The sequence below is a fragment of the Aquarana catesbeiana genome, linkage group LG01 (genome assembly GCF_042186555.1).
Source record: "Aquarana catesbeiana isolate 2022-GZ linkage group LG01, ASM4218655v1, whole genome shotgun sequence".
In the NCBI taxonomy this organism is placed as follows: Eukaryota; Metazoa; Chordata; class Amphibia; order Anura; family Ranidae; genus Aquarana; species Aquarana catesbeiana.
In genome coordinates, this window is record NC_133324.1 from 406,249,246 (window position 1) to 406,270,434 (window position 21,189).

At 44.9% G+C, this 21,189-nt stretch overlaps 1 protein-coding gene across 1 annotated transcript in view; it reads right to left on the minus strand.

Moving 5' to 3' along the window:
- PLGRKT (plasminogen receptor with a C-terminal lysine) overlaps positions 1–21,189 on the minus strand; it is a 120,863-nt gene that overhangs the window by 41,445 nt on the left and 58,229 nt on the right. The window contains exon 3 of the mRNA XM_073635043.1: positions 9,599–9,729. Coding sequence (XP_073491144.1) covers positions 9,599–9,729 — 131 coding nt within the window. The remainder of the gene's footprint in view (positions 1–9,598; positions 9,730–21,189) is intronic.

The following is a 21,189-nucleotide window of genomic DNA, read 5'->3' on the forward strand; positions in this document are numbered from 1 at the left end:
GAAGACATCTCAGCAGGCTGGTATCGAGCCATAGAAATGGGTAGTTGGGAGCTGACAGAGGCTGAGTGCAACAAACTTGACCAGGCCTGCAATGATGATTGCACAAAATCAGATTTGCACACCGATTGTCCGACCAGCGACTGCACTGAATCAATACATTCCACAAGTACCTGTTGAGGACAAGCTGAGTATTGCTCAAAGAAAAAGGCTGAGTCAACCATAAACAAGTAATGAAACACATCAAACCCCAAAACACCTAATTATCTAACTAATATATATACACACACAAGCAAAGGAAACACACATAAATAACCAAGGCAGGGACAAGAGAAAAGGGGAACAGAAGACCAGGTACTAGGAGCGGTCATAGTACTGTGCAAAAGTTTTAGGCAGGTGTAAAGACACACTGTAAAGCAAGAATGCTTTCAAAAATATATATTTTGTTTATTTTTATCAGATTATAAAATGCGAAGTAAATGAACAGAAGAAAAATCTAAATTAAATCAACATTGGTGTGACTACCCTGGCTTCAAATCAGCATCAATTCTTACACTTGCACACCTTGTACACTTGCACAAAGTCAAAGATTTTGTAGGATTAGAGTGATGTGTATGATTAACCAATTATACCAAGCAGGTGCTAATGATATATATCATGCATATGAGAATGATATATGTAAGTTGAAACACAGTCATTAACTGAAACAAACAGCTGTGCAGGATGCTTAAAACTATGTGAGGAACAGCCAAACTCTGCTACTAAGGTGAGGTTGTGGAAGACAGTTTCATGTCACAGGCCATACACCATGGCAAGACTGAACACAGCAACAAGACACAGGGACGTTATACTACATCAGCAAGATCTCTCTCAGGTGAAGATTTCAAAGCAGACTGGGGTTTCAAGATGTGCTGTTCAAGCTCTTTTGAAGAAGCACAAAGAAACGGACAACATGGGTTGCTGTAGATGCAGTAGTTGGCCGAGGAAACAATGCAGCAGATGAAAGACACATCATGTTTACTTTCCTTACATCGGAAAGTGTCCAGCAGTGTGCCATAAGCACAGAACTGGAGGAAACCAGTGAGATCCAGGTACACTCATCTACTGTTTGGAGAAGTCTGGCCAGAAGTGGTCTACATGGAAGAATTGCGGCTAAAAAGCCATACCTCTGATGTTAAAACAAGGCTAAGCGACACTCACCAACAGAATCCTTAAAAGAGGAAACATTCTCATTAGCAACTGAAAGGTGTTTATTGAGAACTGAAATAGCAGTATTCATCAAAGGAACAGTCTATTTCTTAAATTCTTATCACGTAGGATACATTTCAGTAAAATTCTTAGAAGGAATTAAAATCCCTTCAGGATTGGGCCGGTTCTCAAAGTGAATAAAAAAAAAAAATTCACACACAGTGGCAGAGAAATCAGTTTTTGTCAGGCACTGCTGCATTGTGCATGCTTGAGAGGCAGCCAGAGCCAGATAATAAGAGCGTTGTCATAATAAGACATTGCGTTTGGCCAAGGGAACAGCTATTACCCTGAGCGGTGGTTTGAGTTTCCTGTAGGCCTCCTGTGGAACACATGCTATTCTTCCCTTTGTCCCAGCTTCCTTCCAACTGTAATCCACCAATGTTAAGTGAGGTTATTCCCAGTGGGGTACCCATAGAATGGAGGTTGGAATAGATGTGGTTTTGTGAGTCCAGATATAGGAGCCGCTATAACCCAAGCATTAAACATGTTCATGTGTATGTCTCTGTAGAACATGGGTGCTCAACTTGTGGCCCTCCAGCTGTTGCGGAACTACAAATCCCGTGAGGCATTGCAAGCTGCTGACAGTTACTAACATGACTCCCAAAGGCAGAGGCATGATGGGACTTGTAGTTCCACAACAGCTGGGGGGCCACAGGTTGAGCACCCATGCTGTAGAAGATGGCAGCAAGAGTGCAGCAATATGCTGAGTGTGTTCTCTGTGGAAAAGGTGGGTGGGAAGGCATCATCCGGGAGGTATGACACAGTTACTTCATGCTCCATAGACTAAGTCTGGATAAGAGGATTACAACACCCAATTTTAAATTGCTCACACTGAGAAAAGGCAGGGTTTACCACAGTAAAGTGAATAACACCCAATTCCCGAAACAAACATTATAGGCCAGCCCCACACAATGGGGTCCAGGTGTAGTCCCCAGGGTATACACTGAGGGCAAATTATCTGGAAACTGCTAAACAGCCCAGGGCAGTAAGCAGTCTGATCTCAATAGAAGTGTAACTGCAACACTCAAACACTTGGACATTAGTTTGCTTTGCAGTATTGTGCATTACAACACTTGTTTTAACACATGTTACAGCAGTGTTTAAGTGAGAAACCGCCCTAACACCACATACCTAAAGTGCAAAAATTGGTCTGTGCCTTGATCTTTAATAACATAATTCTTATCTGTGTCTTTTTAATTTTTTAATGCCTTTGTAGCACATTTTTCACCAACTGCATATGTGTATCCAGACAATGCAACACAAATAGAATATATATATGTGTTTGTGTGTGTGTGGGGGGGGGGAGACCCGATGCGCATGGCCAGCGGTCGCGATCGCTGCCGGCCACGTGCGATCGCGTGCACGAGCGCCAGTACAGGGATTTGTGTGTGTAAACACATAAATCCCTGTGCTGTCAGAGGAGAGGAGACATGTTGTTTGTTCCTAGTAAGTAGGAACAACGAAATGTCTCCTCTCCTACTCAGTCCTATCCCCATACAGTTAGAATACAGCGAGGGAACACACATTTAACCCCTTGATTGCCACATAGTGTTAATCCCTTCCCTACCAGTGTCATTTACAAAGTAATCAGCGCATTTTTATAGCACTGATCGCTGTATAAATATCAATGGTCCCAAAAATGTGTCAAAAGTGTCCAATCTGTCTGCCGCAATGTCACAATACCGTTAAAAATCGCAGATCGCCACCATTACTAATAAAGATAAAAATAAAAATGCCATAAATCTTTCCCATAGTTTGTAGACACTATAACATTTGAGCAAACCAATCGATATATGCTTATTGCGATTTCTTTTTTTTTTTTTGTAGAAGAATAAATATTGGCCTAAACTGATGAAGAAATTTGTTTCTTTAAAAAACATTTTTGGGGATATTATAGCAAAAAGTAAAAAATATTGTTTTTTCAAAATTATCGCTCTTTTTTTGGTGTATAGCACAAGAAATAAAAACAGCAGAGGCGATCAAATAGCACCAAAAGAAAGCACTATTTGTGGGAAAAAAAGAACCCAAATATTGTTTGGGTACAGCATTGCATGGCTGTGCAATTACCAGTTAAAGCAACGCAGTCCCAAACTGTAAAAAGTGCTCTGATCAGGAAGGGGGTAAAATCTTCCGGGGCTGAAGTGGTTAAGAGTGATGATGGAGTTGAATATATTATTCTAATATAGTATGGATTCATGACAGAGAAGCTGTAGAACAATAGGAACCTTAATTCTACCAAGAAAGAAAGAAAAAATAAGGAAAAAAGGAACAGGAAAAAAAGTAAGAGAAAAAAAACAGAAATTAATTTAATTTCAGCACAAGTCATTCGTATTAATGGGTAACTAATATCCCATTGGAAATTCTTTTTTGTCTAAATATTCTCAAGTCTAAACAAAGATCCATTATACTTCTCTATTTAGCATGGAGAAAAAAAACACCTACCCTGATGGAGTTGTCATTTCTTTTACAATGTGTATTGCAGGAAATTCAGTTTTGAACTTGTGATGATCCTCACCCGAACATACCTAGTTTGTCGAGCCATGTGCGTTGGTTTTAATTGGATTAAAACAGGCTGGAGGGTAACATTACCAATTGTAGATGCATTTTTGCCACAACACAAAACTCCTAAAGGCAATATCTTCTTTTAACCTTAAATCATTTTGTAAAATAGGTAATACAAGTTTTTTTAACCTCATTAAACTCTGCGCTATGCCGAGTTTAAAAGAAACTGATTGTATATTACTCTTTTTGTACCCAGTTACCTCTAGGTGAACTTCTAGAAGATTCCCCCCTGTATTTAGTAGAATCATATGCCTTAAAAGCGGAATGATCATATTCCTGCTCAAGGAATCTGCTCATTTCCATACCTCTAGCTCAAAACTCTCTAGTGATGAGCAGCTGCACCAAGCCCTAATAAATTGGCCCTTAGCTACAGCTTTTTTAAAATGAGCCAACATGAAAAAGCAAATTCCTTGAAATGGGCTTACAATGGTCGGAACATGTAAGTTGAATATAGATATTTAATGTAGATCCTGTGTTTCTCACAAGTAAATCTAGGATTAGTATATCCATTATTACTTAAACAAACCAAAAAGTCCATCACTGGCATCTCTTGATGTACAATGAAAATCAGGTCACCAATATATCAAGTAAATAACTTAATGTTATCTCTTTTGGGGTTAATATCTTCAAAGATGTTGCACATTTTCCACCAATTCACAAACAGGGGGGCACAAACTTGGAACACACTCAAGCGCTAGGTCTTTGGAGATAGTAACTCCTGTCAAACAGAAAATAACTGTATCAACAGAAGACTCACTGTGGTGGTGTTGTTTTTTATTTGACGGGGGTTGCTATCTCCAAAGGAGTGGCACTTTGATGGGCAGCAAGTTGCCACCCACTCACAACATCCTGTTTTTGGATTAGTGGGAAAAGTGCTATGCCTTTGGAGATACTAACTCCTACAAGGATCAGATTAACTTCTCCCAATATATTCATGACCTGATTTTCACTGCACATCAAGATGCCAGTGATAGATTTTTTTTTTTATTTTGCCATCATAAGATGATCTATGTACAGGCCTATCATAATTGAGAAATTCTCTTCTTCATGCCAACTGCGGTCATCTGGACTGTGTTAAAGAGGAAGTAAACTCTGTAGTTTTTTTTCTCCTTTTGCTTACCTGCAAAGTAAAGGCATAATGTGCTAGTATGCAGCGCATACTAGCACATTATGTGACACTTATCTGCAAACAAAGCCCATGTTGTCCCCGCTGGAGGCCGCATCCATCTTTACCTGTCTTCCTCCCAGGGGCTGCAGACTCCGACTGTGTGACTGGCCAGAGCCGTGTGACGTCACTCCCGCACAAGTGCAGGAGCCGCCGGTCACGGCACTGACTTCTGAAGAAACGGCACGAGTGGCTGTTCCTTGAGAGCGCATGCACGATTACATCATCAGCACAGTATACAGAAAATATCTCCTAAATAGCGCACGTTTAGGAGATATTTATAGTACCTCTAGGTAAGCCTTATTCTAGGCTTACCTAGAGGTACAAATAATACAGGGAGGTTTACAACCTCTTTAAAAAAGCCATACCCTGAAGTCCAATTTATTAAGGCTCAGCACAACTTCTCATCACTAGAAGTAATAGAGATGTGGGTCATATTCCTTGAGCAGGGGTATGGTCAGTCCATTATAATAATGGCATACAAGTCTGCTAGGAAAACCCATGGAAGGATCTTCTGAAAAATGTAATTAGAGGTAATAAGGAGATACAACCATATTCCCAATTTTTGAGTATTTACTCATTTTACAAAGTGATGTGAAGATAAAACAAATATTTGTTTTGTGACCAAAAAAGCATCTACAAATAGTAGTATAATATTTCCTAGTATGTTTTAATCCAATGAAAACCAACGCAAATAGCTGGACAGGGTGAGTACATTCAGGTGTGGGTCTCCTTGATGTTCAAATTGTCTTATACCATACTTTACAAAGTTCCACCATTTGAATTGCTTAGAATCATTTGCCAGTGGTTGCTCATTCAAGATTACACATGGGGTTGTCAATTCTTTCTATAATTTGAATCTTGAGAGAACTTGTGATGAAATGGTGTGCTACATTGGTATTTTTTTTGGTCCTTATATTGGAAAGATGGTCTCTAAAGCAGTTGCACAACCATCCTGTCATTCTACCGACACACTGAGAAAGGTTGCACAAGAGATTATGTAAACTATGGTGTGCAACACAAAAGTTGTCACACATTGGGGTTGATTTACTAAAGGCAAATCCACTGCAAGTGCATTTGAAAGTGCACTGAAAGTGCATTTGGAAGTGCAATCGCTGTAGATCTGAGGAAAGAAGGGGAAGCTCTGCTGATTTTATCATCTAATCATGTGCAAGCAAAAATACTGTTTTTTAATTTTTCTTGCATGTCCCCCTCAGATCTACAGCGACTGCACTTCCAAGTGCACTTGCAGTGCAAAGTGGATTTGCCTTTAGTAAATAACCCCCATTGCTGACATAATCTCTTGAGCAACCTTGCTCAAACAGTGTGTTGGTAGAATGACAGGATGGTTGCCCAACTGCTTTAGAGAATATTAGATCTCTCTAACATTATTCTCTCAAGATTCAGATTATAGATAGAATTGACAACCCCATTACAGAAGAAAACTACTTCCCTTTGTTAACTAGAAGTATGTTGAAATTATAATTTAGACACTATAAACCATAAAGGTATGCGTTTTGAATATGACATACTGTATATACATTGTGCATATTTTCTGTTTTTCTCTCCTATTTTTACCTTCTTTTTTCCCACTTTTTCGTTTCTTTCTCTCTTTTCCCTTGTTACCTGTTTCTTCCGACTTCTCTCCCCTTACTTTCTTTTTGCTTCCTCTCTTCTCCCCCTCACCCCTGTTTTTTCTCTCTTGCCTCCATTTTCCCTTGTTGTATCATTCAGCTCTTAGCTTCCTGTTTTTATATAACTTGGAACATTTTCAATGTCAGATGTAGAATATACAATTTGCTCTTATCTACTTTTCTCGGAGAAACAAGTTATCAGTAGTTATATATATATATATTTTTTTACTTTTTTTTAAAAAATATTTTCAATAAATATGACTTTAGGAAGTATTTTGTTACTGATTAAATATTTTAACACTAATAGGACTCGCATTGCATTTTATGCTTAAAGCGGAGTTCCACCCAAAAATGGAACTTCCGCTTTAAGTGACAATGACCCCCTGACATGCCACATTTGCCATGTCATTTTTTTGGGGGGGGGGGGGAATTGGTGGGGGGAGGAGCGGATACCTTCTTTTTAGACGCATCCAGCTCCCACTTCCTCGTAAGAAGTAAGAATGTCCAGCTCCCACTTCCCCCAGTAAGAATGTTGGCGCCATGGAGAGGAGGGGGGAGAGGAGCGAGGATTCGTACGCCAGCATAGCTGGACCGTCGGACAAGTGAGTGTCTGATTATTAAAAGTCAGCAGCTACACTTTTTGTATCTGCTGACTTTTAATTTTTTTTTTTTCGGCGGAACTCTGCTTTAAGTTGCTGTTTATGTATTAGCAGTATGGATTCCATGCTGCGGTTTTTCGTAGTTTTGATATATGCGCTGCTTGTATCCATTTAATACCCAACTGAAATGACTGTATACATATAAATAAGCTTTCTCTCACTGCTTCCCCCATCTCTGTGATAAAGCCCCTGTGTGGGTAAAACATATTAAAGTCGGGTAGTCCCAGGCAGGGCTGCAGAGTTAAATGTCCAGTTTCAAGAACGTTGAATGAAAGACCTGATGTCATCGGAGTGTGGCTGCTCATTTCCCAAATAACTTCATAAGTGTGGTGGGTCTCTTTTTGACTGGCACCCGAGGCTCAGAGAAGCCCAGAATGTGCTTTGGAGTGGTGACACATCTCTGTTCCTCTATAGTTGATATGGATCACATTTGTTTATTGTTAAAAGGGCCTTCCTCCCCAAAATTTGTTTATTTTTTGTAGAATTCCAGTTGTAGATAGAAATTTCTAATCTGAGTCATCTGCTATATTTTAAAATACCCTCTAACAATATCCCCTTGCCTTTCCCTGGCTGTGTTCCTGCATAACCTTGAATGTTCATGCCCACCTTGGGATTTCCCACTCTTTCTGTTGCATTTTCTGTAATATAAAATAAAACAATACAATAGGTAAAATGGGAACCCCTCAAAATAGCTGTAAATTTGCTTGTAAAATGGCTGTAATATGCCTATAAAAATACTTTGAAATCACCAGGAATATGCTCTGCTCAGGTAGGAATGCAAGCTAAGTACATTTACTTGATATAAAGAGAAACATGTGACCTGACCTGTCTACAGAAAAAGGCCCCCATCCCTGGCTATATGAAGTAGAAACAAAAGAAAAGAATGAGACTTTAAATGAGGCTTATTGTTGCAAATATGAGTTTATGGAGTAAATATATGATAAAACCTTTGTTGAATCAAAGGCAATTCCGTGGTCTAGAAATGCATGATGTTTTCAAAACATAAACAAAACCATATACAAAGGCTGACATATTGGTAAAAATATGCCATGAACACCTAGAGCGCAGAGTTTTTCTATTCATGTGATGCCAAGACAGTTCGGCTTTTATACAGCATGTACTCATCTATGTATATGTATAATTATGTATCATCATTGTATACAGTGTATGTGTTCATGGTATATTTTTACCAATATGTCAGCCTTTGTATATGATTTTGTTTATGTTTTGAAAACATTATTATGCATTTCTAGACCACGGAATTGCCTTGGATACAATAAAGGTTTTATCATATACCGTATTTATCGGCGTAAAACACGCACTTTTTTCCCCTTAAAATCAGGGGAAAATCGCGGGTGCGTGTTATACGCCGATCCCCTGTGATTCCCCGCTGACTGTGAGCGGAGCGATCACCGGCCGCCGATTTGAAAATGGCGCAGCCGGCGCCAAAATACAGAGAGCCGGTCCTCGGCTCTTCTCGGCCACTTTCGGCTCCACTCAAGCGCCGCCCATATAGAGATAGCCGAGTGTACTCGGCTAGGTTCGGCTAGCTCCGCTCACAGTCATGCCCAGTCCCGCCCTATGATGGACACAGGGACTGGGCGTGACTGTGAGCGGAGCTAGCTGAATCTAGCCGAGTACACTTGGCTATCTGTATATGGGCGGCGCTCGGCCCCGTTCACAGTCACGCCCATCCCGGGCGGGACTACGAGTGGAGCCAAAAGTGGCCGAAAGTGACCGAGAGCCGCCGAGAAGAGCAGAGGACCGGCTCTGTGTATTTCGGTGCCATTTTCAAACTGCAGTGACACTGACAAGTCACTGCAGTTTAACTGCAGCCTGGGCAAGGCTGCAAATGGACACAGACAAGGCTGCAGATCGGCACTGACAAAGCTGCAAGGCTGCAAATGGACACTGATAAGGCTGCAAATGACACCAAGGCTGCAAATGACTGCAAGGCTGCAAATGACACCAAGGCTGCAAATGACCCTGGACAAGCATGCAGATGGACGCTGTGCAAGGCTGCATTGATGGGCATTTAAATGTAAGTTTTTTTCCTTATAATTCCCTCCTAAACTTAGGGTGCGTGTTATACGCCGGCGCGTGTTATACACCGATAAATACAGTATTTACTCCATACACTAATTTTTGCAGCAATATGTCTCATTTAAAGTCCCAGTACATTTACTTGATAAGCCTTGATAATTCTTCTATCCCTTTTGCATATGACAGCTGTGAACGTTTGGCTGTGTAAAGTTTTGCATCACCTACACTGATGTTTAAGGATGACAGCTGTTTGTCACAGCTGGTTTAATTGTAATCTAAAATGTACAAACCCTGTTGTCAATCCAAGTGCTGCCAATCCTAAAAAAGTCCCATAATATTTTAGAAATTCCCGACTCCAGGCAATCTGCATGGCCATCTGCCTCTCCCGCATCTGATTCTGCATCAGGATCTGTCTCTCCAACTGCATAAGAAAAAAGCAATATATGACAAACTCTGTTATGAGAAACAAAATGCAATTTTCCTACTTGTGCAACAGTGTTGGTTAAATTTGCCCATCCATCAGTACAGACATTGTTTTTCAGTCAGCTGCGAATTATGTACAAAAAGTCATAAAAAAGGTTACAGAGATGTTCAATTGGTGTGCACATCAATTTCTACATGTGTACATATTATTATTTGGTTTCAGAGTTGTATGAATGCGAGCAATCATTTTGATAGCAATAAATATTAATCTTGCTGACAATGCCTTTGATTCTTAAGCGGTTACAACTTTACGATGTGAACTTGTATTTACATTTTTTAGCACCATGGTGAATGTTTAAAACCTCTGTCAAGTTTTTCTGAAGATTTAGAAGCTCTGGCACACTTTTGTTGCTTTCAGTTACCGTTAGGAAGATTTCACCTCACATCACTCAAGGTCACTGGGACAGAAAGTAAAAAGAAATCAGATAACAAGAGAGGGGTTCTAACCATTTCAAACCGTACAGTTAAAAAAAACAAACAAAAAAAAAAAAAAAAAACGGTTTAGTCTGAAATTACACTTTGAAATATATGCCCAGTTTTTTTCTAATGGGATAGGGGATGTTCTGAACCCCTGCCGGGTTTTTACTGGAATCTGGGGTTCCATCACTTACTGTTCTGGTAATAATAATAAACGGCAATACACATTTGCATTAAAGTGGAACGCCAAGTTTATTTTATATTTGTTTTTGAATCCCCCCATTATGTAATAAAAAAGGAGCCCAAACTATATTTACCCTCCCCGATGCTATCCTAAGCTTCCTCCTAAATCCAGTGCCATCAATCCACTTCAGGCAGATTGACAGTTACGTAATTCTGCCCATTCCCTGTAAACCCAGCCTTGGGGTTGAGTCATCACGCAGGCTGGGCCCACAGTACTCAAGGACTGAGCGGCACTCAAACATCATTATGCAAGTGCCACTCAGTCCAGTAACAATACTTATCCCCCTCACCACCGCAGAGAAAGAAGGGACAGTGACATCATTGGACCAGCTAGAAGACTGCAGGAAAAAAGGTATGTTACAGTATAAGGTTACAAAAAATAAGACCTGGGGTGGTGGTGGGGTTTTACTTTTATTCCACAAGCTGAAATTCTGCACAGATTAGCATTATACTTGATGGTGCTCCTCCACATATACAATGGGTCAGCATTGTCACTCTAGGATAGGAAAGGAAGTGTGTTGCTGGCAGAATCACCAAATGAAAATAAAGTGAATAAAGAGACTAAAAAAGATAACTAATGCAGCTTCCAAACTTAAGAACTGGTAAACAGAAATATATTACATTTTTGTTTTTGGGTTTAGATATACTGTAATAACCCTTGGTATATCAGTAATGCTCATAATGTCCAATTGTTTTACTAAAAGATGTTTGGTTAATGCTTTTATTTACCTTAATCTAACATTTAACCCCTTCACTGCCAAGTCCGTATGCCGAACGGACCTAAAAAATGCCCACAGGTGGCCAAGTCCATACAGCGTACGGACCTCATTTCTCCCTCTCCTACGAGCTTATGGCAGGTTTACACCCGCCTGCATCCGATCCAGTCCGTACCCCTACCCATTCACCTGGGGGAAAAAAGTGTCAATAAAAAAAAACACACTAGACAGGTTTTTAAAGTAATTTATTAGGCAGCTCCGGGGGTCTTCTTCTGACTTCGGGGGTCTCTTCTGACTTCTCCGCTCTCTTCTCCCGCTCTCCGGTGTCTTCTCTTGCTCTCAGATTCTTCTCCTGCTCCCCGATGCCTTCTGCCGGGCTCCTCCGCTATCTTCTTCCAGCTCTTTTACTAGTGTTGGCCCAGTCTTCTCCGTCGTCTTCTTCCCTCTTCTCTTCTTCTGATGTTGACACGACGCTCTCTCCCACTGTAATGCCGTGTGCGCAGCGAATTATATAGGCATGGGGCATGGTCACCGGGTGATGCCACCCGGTGACCCCACCCCTTTATGACGTCACAGCCCGGGCATGATGGGACTCTGACGTCATAAGGGGGCGGGGTCACATCACCTGGTGACCACGCCCCATTCCTATATAAATCGTTGTGCACTGCGCACACGGCATTACAGCGGGAGAAAGCATCATGTCAACATGGGAAGAAGAGAAGGGAAGAAGACGACAGAGAAGACCGGGCCAACACTAGTAAAAGAGCAGGAAGAAGATAGCGGAGGAGCCCGGCAGAAGGTAGAAGGCACCAGAAAGCGGGAGAAGAATCGGAGAGCGGGAGAAGACACCGGAGAGCAGGAGAAGACACCGGAGAACGGGAGAAGAGAGCAGAGAAGTCGGAAGACCCCCGAGTCGGAAGACCCCCGGAGCTGCCTAATAAATTACTTTAAAAACCTGCTAGTGTGTTTTTTTATTGACACTTTTTTCCCCCAGGTGAATGGGTAGGGGTACGGTGTACCCTATACTCATTCACATAGGGTGGGGGGCCGGGATGTGGGGGCCCCCTTATTCCCATAAGCCCCCCACCAGCAGACCCCGACAACCAACGGCCAGGGTTGTCGGGAAGGGGCCCCTTGTCCTCATCAACATGGGGGCAAGGTGCTTTGGGGTGGGGGGGGTTGCAGGGCCCCCCCTGCCCCAAAGCACCCACCCCCCCATGTTGAGGGCATTTTTTTTTCTTTTTAAAAAAATTGGCGTGGAGTTCCCCTTTATGCACAAGTCGCATGCCAAAGTTGGATCCGTTAATACGGAATCCGACTTTGATCCGACTTCAGAAAAAAAGTAGTGCAGGAACTACTTTGAAGTCGGCACGACTTAAAGTCGTGCCAATATGAATGGTAGTCATTCAAAATCATGGAGAATGACTTGTCATGTGATTTTGCAGTCCAAAATCGTGGGACAAGTTGTATAAGTGTGAAAGGGGACTAAATAATTTGTTTGGGCAAAGCGGACCCAAAAAATTGACTGCACTAACAGGTGTACTTGCTGGGTGCGCTGCATTAACTGCATGTAGCCTCTGCTACATACAGTATACAGGACTGTGTTCCAGCAGTGGGACGAGAACTTCCTGTCTCACTCCCAGAACAAAACAAAGTTACAGTGAGTACTGCTCAGCCATTCACGGGAAGCTATGAAAGAATACAAAGCTTTTCCTGATTGGTTGATTGCTGGAGGGGCAGGTAGACGACGAATTGCTGAGCAGCACTTTACCTGCTTGCTGCCCAGAGGCTGTGTATATATACGGCCTCAACAGCAAGCAGTTATATCAGGATCATGGCTGCAGGGAAGATATTGGACCCCTAATGTCTCATTAAGAGTACCTGCGACTGCCCAAACCTATTACAAGGGACTTGTTCAGCCCTTTTGATAGCAATAAAGTTCTGAGCCCTGGTATAGCTGCCTCACGGCTCCGGCGCTTAGAAAAACTCTCAGCTCTCTCCTCTTCTTCCTCCTTGCTGAAGGGACGGGCTACACAGCTTTTGATTGGTCTGCGCCGCCCATGTGACGGCGCTGACCAATTAGAATGCTCCTAAACGTACCTCCTGAAGGGGGACGTACCTCCTGACGGGGGCGAGGTGGTGGTCCCGTGTAAGTTCACCTTACAGATTTTTCTGTAAAAGTAAACTTACCCTTTAAGTGTATTTTTCCTGAAACTATGAATTTGATAAATGGCTGCGCAAATATTGTGTGACATAAAAAAATTGCACTAGCCACCATTTTATTCTCCAGGGCCTCTGCTTTTTTATCATGTGACATAAAAAATTGCAATAGACACCATTTTATTCTCCAGGGTCTTTGCCTCAGCAAAGACTGTGAGACCAGGAAGTGAGGGGACAGAGACACTGCAGACGGGCACATCGCTGGTTCGAATGAGGGCCCAGTTAAGTATAAGTGGGGGTTGAGGGGCTATACTACTACCTAAACATTTCTTACCTTGGGGCGTGGCCAAGATGGTGGACTGAGCAGACGTGCTTTATGAGCTCTGCTGGAGTGTGATCCGTTTTTTTATCTGCACCTGGGTGGAACCGTGCTTTTGAGGTGACCTGTGGTCTCTGGATGCCTTCTAAGACTCCTGGGCATCAGAAAAAGGGGTAAGAAACTAAAATTCCTCCCGTGTGAGTCAGCTGCAGCTAGCCCGGTATCTGGCGCATCGGGCTTGCCAGCGCGCCGTTGCAATATGGCGTCACAAACAGACCACAAGGACAATACTGGCTCTGCACCGCCCGGCATCCTGGAGGTGATGGCGGCTATCACCTCCTGCCAGACTGCATTAACCTCCAAGATTGAGGCAGTCCAGTTGGATGTAGGCTTACTCCGGCAAGATCTGGACAAGAGCCATACCAGGCTCACGGCTGCTGAACGACGCGTCAGGGATGTGGATGAGTCGTGACCGACCACGCTGCATCTATCTGACCCCTGCAAACAAAGGTCAACACCCTGGAATATAGGGCGTAAGACGCCGAGAATCTGAGCCGCTGAAACAATCTCCACATTACCTGCCTGGAGTTTGCATGTTCTCCCTGTGCCTGCGTGAGTTTCCTCCGGGTACTCCGGTTTCCTCCCACACTCCAAAGACATGCTGGTAGGTTAATTATATCCTGTCTAAATTGTCCCTAGTATGTATGTATGTGAGTTAGGGACCTTAGATTGTAAGCTCCTTGAGGGTAGGGACTGATGTGAATGTACAATGAATATGTAAAGTGCTGCGTAAATTGACGGCGCTATATAAGTACCTGAAATAAATAAAATAAAATAAAATTGTTGGGCTCCCAGAGGGTGTGGAGGGCTGGAATCCTTCGGTTTTCCCTGAGGAATTGCTACTTTCCCTGCTGCCTGTGGCCCAGCTCTCCCCGTACTTTACAGTGGAGAGGGCCCATCGTGTCCCGCCTCGGCCTGGCTTAGAGGGGACTCCACCTCGCACATTCATCCTCCCGCTGCTTCATTTTTGGGATAGAGATGAACTGCTTAGGGCTGCTTGAGTGGCGGGAGAGTTGCCCTACCGCATTGTCAAGCTTCTGATGTTCCTGGATTATACCATGGAGACCCAAAGGCAACGCCGCTCTTTTGATACCATCAAGGCTGCTCTGTGCACTAAAGGCATCAGGTACAGCATCTTATTCCCGGCAAAGTTGCGGGTGATCGATGGTGAGATCGTGAGAGTCTTCACCAACCCCAAGGATGCCAATGCATGGTCGGAGGCGCTACCTCCATAGTGGTGTCGGTGCTTGTGTGCTTAATGCACTCCTTATTTTGCTGCATGATCTGCTCTCCTCATGTCTGCTGCAGGGGAAGGGAGAGTGTCCCCGCCAGAGACTGCCTCATGGTTCCTGCTATCCCTGGAGCACTGTTGCTGACAGGCGAGGTTGAGAGGGCGGCTGGGGCTTCACCCCTTGTTCTGATGCTGTGGCTCTTGGAGGAACTAACTTTCGGCGTTATGCCGCGTACACACGGTCGGACTTTCCGGCATACTTGGTCCGGCGGACCAGAGTGTGCCGGACAATCCGCCCGTGTGTGGGCGGCGGCGGACTTTTCCGGCGGACTTCTTCCCAAAAGCCCGCCGGACCTAGATTTCAAACATGTTTGAAATCTTTCCGTCGGACTCAGTTTCGGGCGGAAAGTCCGCTCGTGTGTGTGCTGGTCCGACGGAAAGCCCGCTCGTGTGTAGGCTGGTCCGACAGACCAAATACGACACGAGGGGATGGTATTGCATCTCGCGCTCGCTGCAATAGGAAAAACAAAACTTCCTATTGCGGCGAGCGCGGGGCATACCAGGCCCTTAGGTCTGGTATGGATTATAAAGGAGAACCCCGCTACGCCGAAAAAACGGCGTGGGGTCCCCCTAAAATCCATACCAGACCCCGATCCGAGCACGCAGCCTGGCCGGTCAGGAAAGGGGGTGGGGACGAGCGAGCGCCCCCCCCCCCCCTCCTGAACCGTACCAGGCCGCATGCCCTCAACATGGGGGGTGGGTGCTTTGGGGGAGGGGGGCGCCCTGCGCCCCCCCCCCCCAAGCACCTTGTCCCCATGTTGATGAGGACAAGGGCCTCTTCCCGACAACCCTGGCCGTTGGTTGTCGGGGTCTGCGGGCGGGGGCTTATCGGAATCTGGGAGCCCCCTTTAATAAGGGGGCCCCCAGATCCCGGCCCCCCACCCTATGTAAATGAGTATGGGGTACATGGTACCCCTACCCATTTACCTAGGAAAAAAGTGTAAGTAATAAAACACACTACACAGGTTTTTAAAATATTTTATTAAACAGCTCCGGGGGGGGGATCTTCCTCCGGCTTCGGGGGTCTTCTTCCGGCTTCGGGGGTCCCTCCGCTTCATCTTCTCCCGGCGTCCGGTTGGTTCTTCTCCGCTCTCCGGCCTCTTCTCCCGGTGTCGCAGGTCTTCGGCCGGCCCCTCCGCTCTCTTCATGTAGCTCTATTGCGAGCGGAGGTCCGGACTTCTGGGCTTCTTGGCTTCTTGGCTTCTTGGCTTGGCTTGGCTTCTCTTCTCTTCCCCCAGATGTTGACACGACGCTCTCTCCGGCTGGACTGGTTTCTGAGGGCTGCGTTGTGACTTATATAGGCGGAGACCCCGCCCCCATATGATGTCACAGTCCCTGGGCATGCTGGGACTGTGACGTTTTAGGGGGGCGTGGTCGACCACGCCCCCCGACCACGCCCCCTAAAACGTCACAGTCCCAGCATGCCCAGGGACTGTGACATCATATGGGGGCGGGGTCTCCACCTATATAAGTCACAACGCAGCCCTCAGAAACCAGTCCAGCCGGAGAGAGCGTCGTGTCAACATCTGGGGGAAGAGAAGAGAAGCCAAGCCAAGCCAAGAAGCCAAGAAGCCAAGAAGCCAAGAAGCCCAGAAGTCCGGACCTCCGCTCGCAATAGAGCTACATGAAGAGAGCGGAGGGGCCGGCCGAAGACCTGCGACACCGGGAGAAGAGGCCGGAGAGCGGAGAAGAACCAACCGGACGCCGGGAGAAGATGAAGCAGAGGGACCCCCGAAGCCGGAAGAAGACCCCCGAAGCCGGAGGAAGATCCCCCCCCCGGAGCTGTTTAATAAAATATTTTAAAAACCTGTGTAGTGTGTTTTATTACTTACACTTTTTTCCTAGGTAAATGGGTAGGGGTACCATGTACCCCATACTCATTTACATAGGGTGGGGGGCCGGGATCTGGGGGCCCCCTTATTAAAGGGGGCTCCCAGATTCCGATAAGCCCCCGCCCGCAGACCCCGACAACCAACGGCCAGGGTTGTCGGGAAGAGGCCCTTGTCCTCATCAACATGGGGACAAGGTGCTTTGGGGGGGGGGGGGCGCAGGGCGCCCCCCTCCCCCAAAGCACCCACCCCCCATGTTGAGGGCATGCGGCCTGGTACGGTTCAGGAGGGGGGGGGGCGCTCGCTCGTCCCCACCCCCTTTCCTGACCGGCCAGGCTGCGTGCTCGGATCGGGGTCTGGTATGGATTTTAGGGGGACCCCACGCCGTTTTTTCGGCGTAGCGGGGTTCCCCTTTATAATCCATACCAGACCTAAGGGCCTGGTATGCCCCGCGACGGGGCTCGCAAGGTGTCAATCTAGCCGATAAAAGCGGCAAGATTGACATCCTTTTCTAGTCCCGTCGCACCTGAGTCACGTTCAAAATGAACGGACTTGTCCGTGTGTGGGCAAGTCCGTTCATTCTGAAAGTCCGCCGGAACTCCGGCGAAAGTCCGTCGGAAAGACGGGCGGACTTAGCCCGCCGGAAAATCCCGGCGTGTGTGGGCAAGTCCGTTCGTTTTAAAGTCCGGCGCACCTGGCGGACAAAGTCCGTCGGAAAGTGTGCCGGACCAAGTAGGATAGAAAGTCCGCTCGTGTGTACGCGGCATTAGACTCCCTAAGTTATTGTTCCCTGTTTTGTTGCAACTAAGTATGTGCCCCTGATCATACAGGTGAAAAGTTATATTGTATACAGCACTCCAGTATCACCTTTTGTGCCTCATATACCATATCTGCACCACGTTTCTGAGGCTTGAGAATGTCCTAGTCTGGTTACACGACTCCCTCATAGGTTTTTGCACTAAGTTTGGGACCTTTGAGGCTCTGTGTAATTTTTGGCTACAGAAAGTAGACTCAACTAGCCCCTTAATGGTATGGGATGCTTTTAAATCCTGGCTTAGAGGGGAATACATTGCTTGAATAGCCGCAAGGAAAAGACAATCTGTGCCGTCTCTGAGGCGATTGGAAGAACAGGCAAAACAGAGGTAGACCGTATATGTGGCGTCACCAGACTAAGCTAATTATGTCTCCTGGCGATATACTCTGAGGGAGTTATCCTTACTTCTAATTGATCTCGCTAAAAAATCTATGCTGGATGGTGCCCAAAGGGTGTTTGAGTTTGGGGACAAAAACAGTAGACTGCTAGCTCGGCTGGCCAAGGGACAATACATGGCGACTCATATTGGTAGGCTGAAAGATTTGGATAGACGATCACTGACTACCTCGGCAGAGATTAGTGATCGATTCTTCCAATTTTATCGAGAATTATACTCCTCTAGGGTGACTTATGACACTACTGAGCGGACTCATTACCTGGACCAGATTACTTTCCCCACACTTGACTTAGAGAGACGTAGAGATTTAGACAAAGGCAACTCCCTTGAGGAAGTGCAGGAGGCGCTGGGGTATAAGCAGTCAGGGAAAGCCCCTGGCCTAAATGGAATTCTATTCTGTTCATCAGGAATTGCTGGCTCCTAGGCTTACTTCTTTATTAGCTCAATTTTCCTCCCTGGGTTCCCTCCCGGACTCAATGTCTGAGGCGATAGTGGTACTGGTGCCCAAACTGGGTAAAGACCCTGAGGAGTGTGCCTTCTATAAACCAGTCTCTTTAATTAACGCAGATGCCAAGCTATTAGCCAAGATACTGGCCCTTCGTCTTGCTAAGGTAATGGAGGAGCTCATTCATGTTGATCAGACGGGGTTTACGCCGGGGAAGGGCACTGATATCAATATCCGTCGACTGTTCCTAAATTTGGCCACCTCCCATAGTAACAGAGGAACGAGAGTCATTGCTTCACTAGACGCGGAGAAAGCTTTTGAATCCGTAGAGTGGGAATACCTGTGGGAGGTTCTGAAGAGGTTTGGCTTTGGTTCTAAGTTTCTACATTGGCATGTTATACAAATCCCCCAGAGCAAGGATTCGCACAAATGACACCTTCTCTGATTGTTTTCTCCTCCAGAGGGGGACTCGCCAGGGATGCCCAGCCTATTTGCGTTGGCCCTTGAGCCATTGGCAATCTTGGTTCAAGAGTCCCGACACATTGTGGGACTGCGAGTTGGTCCTCTGGAGGAGAAAATATCGCTTTATGCGGATAATGCGCTGTTGTACTTGCATAACGCAGACACCTTATTGCATGCGGCCCTTGAGGCCTTCAATGAGTTTGGGCATTTCTCAGGAATTCGCATTAACTGGACTAAGTCAGTTCTATTTCCTATTGATCCCCAGGCCCGGGTGTCTGTGACCCAGACCCCCCTGCTTTGGGTGGAGGAATTCAAATATCTGGGGATTACATTGGCACGAGACCTGCAGTCCTTTCAACGTCTTAATCTTCAACCTGTAGTTATGCAGCTCAAGGACCATTTTTCTAGGTGGGCTAATTTGCCCCTTATCCTCCTGGGCCGCATAAATATACTGAAGATGATTTACCTACCTAAATTGAACTATATATTTCGGAATTACCCAATATGGATCCCTTCCTCCTTTTTTAAAGGCTTAGATGGCTGTATTGGTTCCTTTCTGTGGCGGGGGTCTCCTCCTTGTCTGGCCAGGTTAACTCTTCAACTCCCGGTGAGTTGTGGTGGGCTATATTGGTCACAGTCAGATGGTGGTTTGAACAATCTAGAACTAATGCTGCTGTCTTTCTGGAGGCGGCCATTCTGGGCTCACTTATGGCATTCAGCAATTTAGTCTATAGGGGCTCAGCAGCGTATTCCTCCCTCCCGGCCCCCACTAAAGTAGCTCTACGAGTATGGATGGTAGCTAGGAGGCGGTTTCTCCATCCCAATCAGTGGTCTCCCTTTTTTTCCGTTGTGGGGGAACCCTCCCTTCCTCATTTTAGGATGCTTCCGGATCCACAACTTGGGGCCCGGTTTGGGATAAAGGTATTGAAGGATATTATGCCTGCAGGAGAATTACTCTCTTTCAGAGATCTCGCTATTAAATATAGGCTCCCTGGCTGGATGATCTTCCAGTATTATCAGCTGCGTAATGCGGCAAAAGCACAGTTTCCTACTGTCCCTAGTCTTAAAGCTGACGCTATTGAAGAGTTGCTAGCACAGGAATCCTTTGACAAACCTCTTTCTACACTATACTTAGCACTTCTCAGGGTAGACTCGCCAAAAATGGATGCACTGTGGGAAAAAATGAAGGACCAATATTCTGAGCTTAGACAGGGAGGAATGTTTTGAGCTGGTAAATTATTCTAGAGATAGACTGCTGCAAACAAAATTCTTATATAGAATTTACTACATGCCTCAGAGACTGCATAAGATATATCCACAGCGTTCACAGACTTGCCCACGGTGTCAATCCCCTGATAGCACATCCACATGTTCTGGACTTGCCCCAAATTGACGCACTACTGGAATGCAATTATGGAGTGTATTAATATCCGCTTGCAGTTGTCCATCCCGCTGTAGGTGGCATTAGCCTTATTGGGTATCCAGGATCACGAACAGCGACCTCGATACACCAAGTTATTGGTTTCCCTCTTGCTGCTTTAGGCCAAAAAAAAGAGATATTAGTTAAATGGGCCTCCCCTTCTCCCCCCACTGTAGAGTCCTGGGAATCGTCTATAAACACAATGTTACCTATGTATAAGCTAACATACACTAATAGAGGATGTCCCAAGAAATATGACCGGATCTGGCAAACGTGGAATGAGCAAACTTGATTCTCATAATTGTTTATATTGTTGTTCTGAGTAAATACAATGTTAAATACATGATGTGTACAGACCTCTTCTTCCCTGCCCCCCTAATGGAAGAATGTGGATTCTTTATACGACATAGTCCTCTGTTACAGACATATGTAACTGTATATTGTGTATGTATTATGTCCCTTGAAATTCACTGTGAGAACTGCTTATTGAGGATTTCGCCATATGGAATGTGTCATACCATATTTTTTCAATAAAGACCAACCTTGTTTGTAATAAAAAAAATATATAATATAAAGCAATGCATTAAGGTAAAAAAATGTTTAGGCTTTATAACCACTTTAATATTTGCCCTATTAATTTTATTATCTAATATATATTTAAGCATCGGTTTCTGAAGGATTTTAAAGACTGACTGTGGTACTGTGACATAAAGTATCTTGGAAATTCAAGATTTCAGTCAACTTAGTCAGTTTCTTCAACATATTTGGTATTGTAGTTTGTGGTTTATTTACAGCATAATCAGCATTTAAATGAGAGGCAGGTAT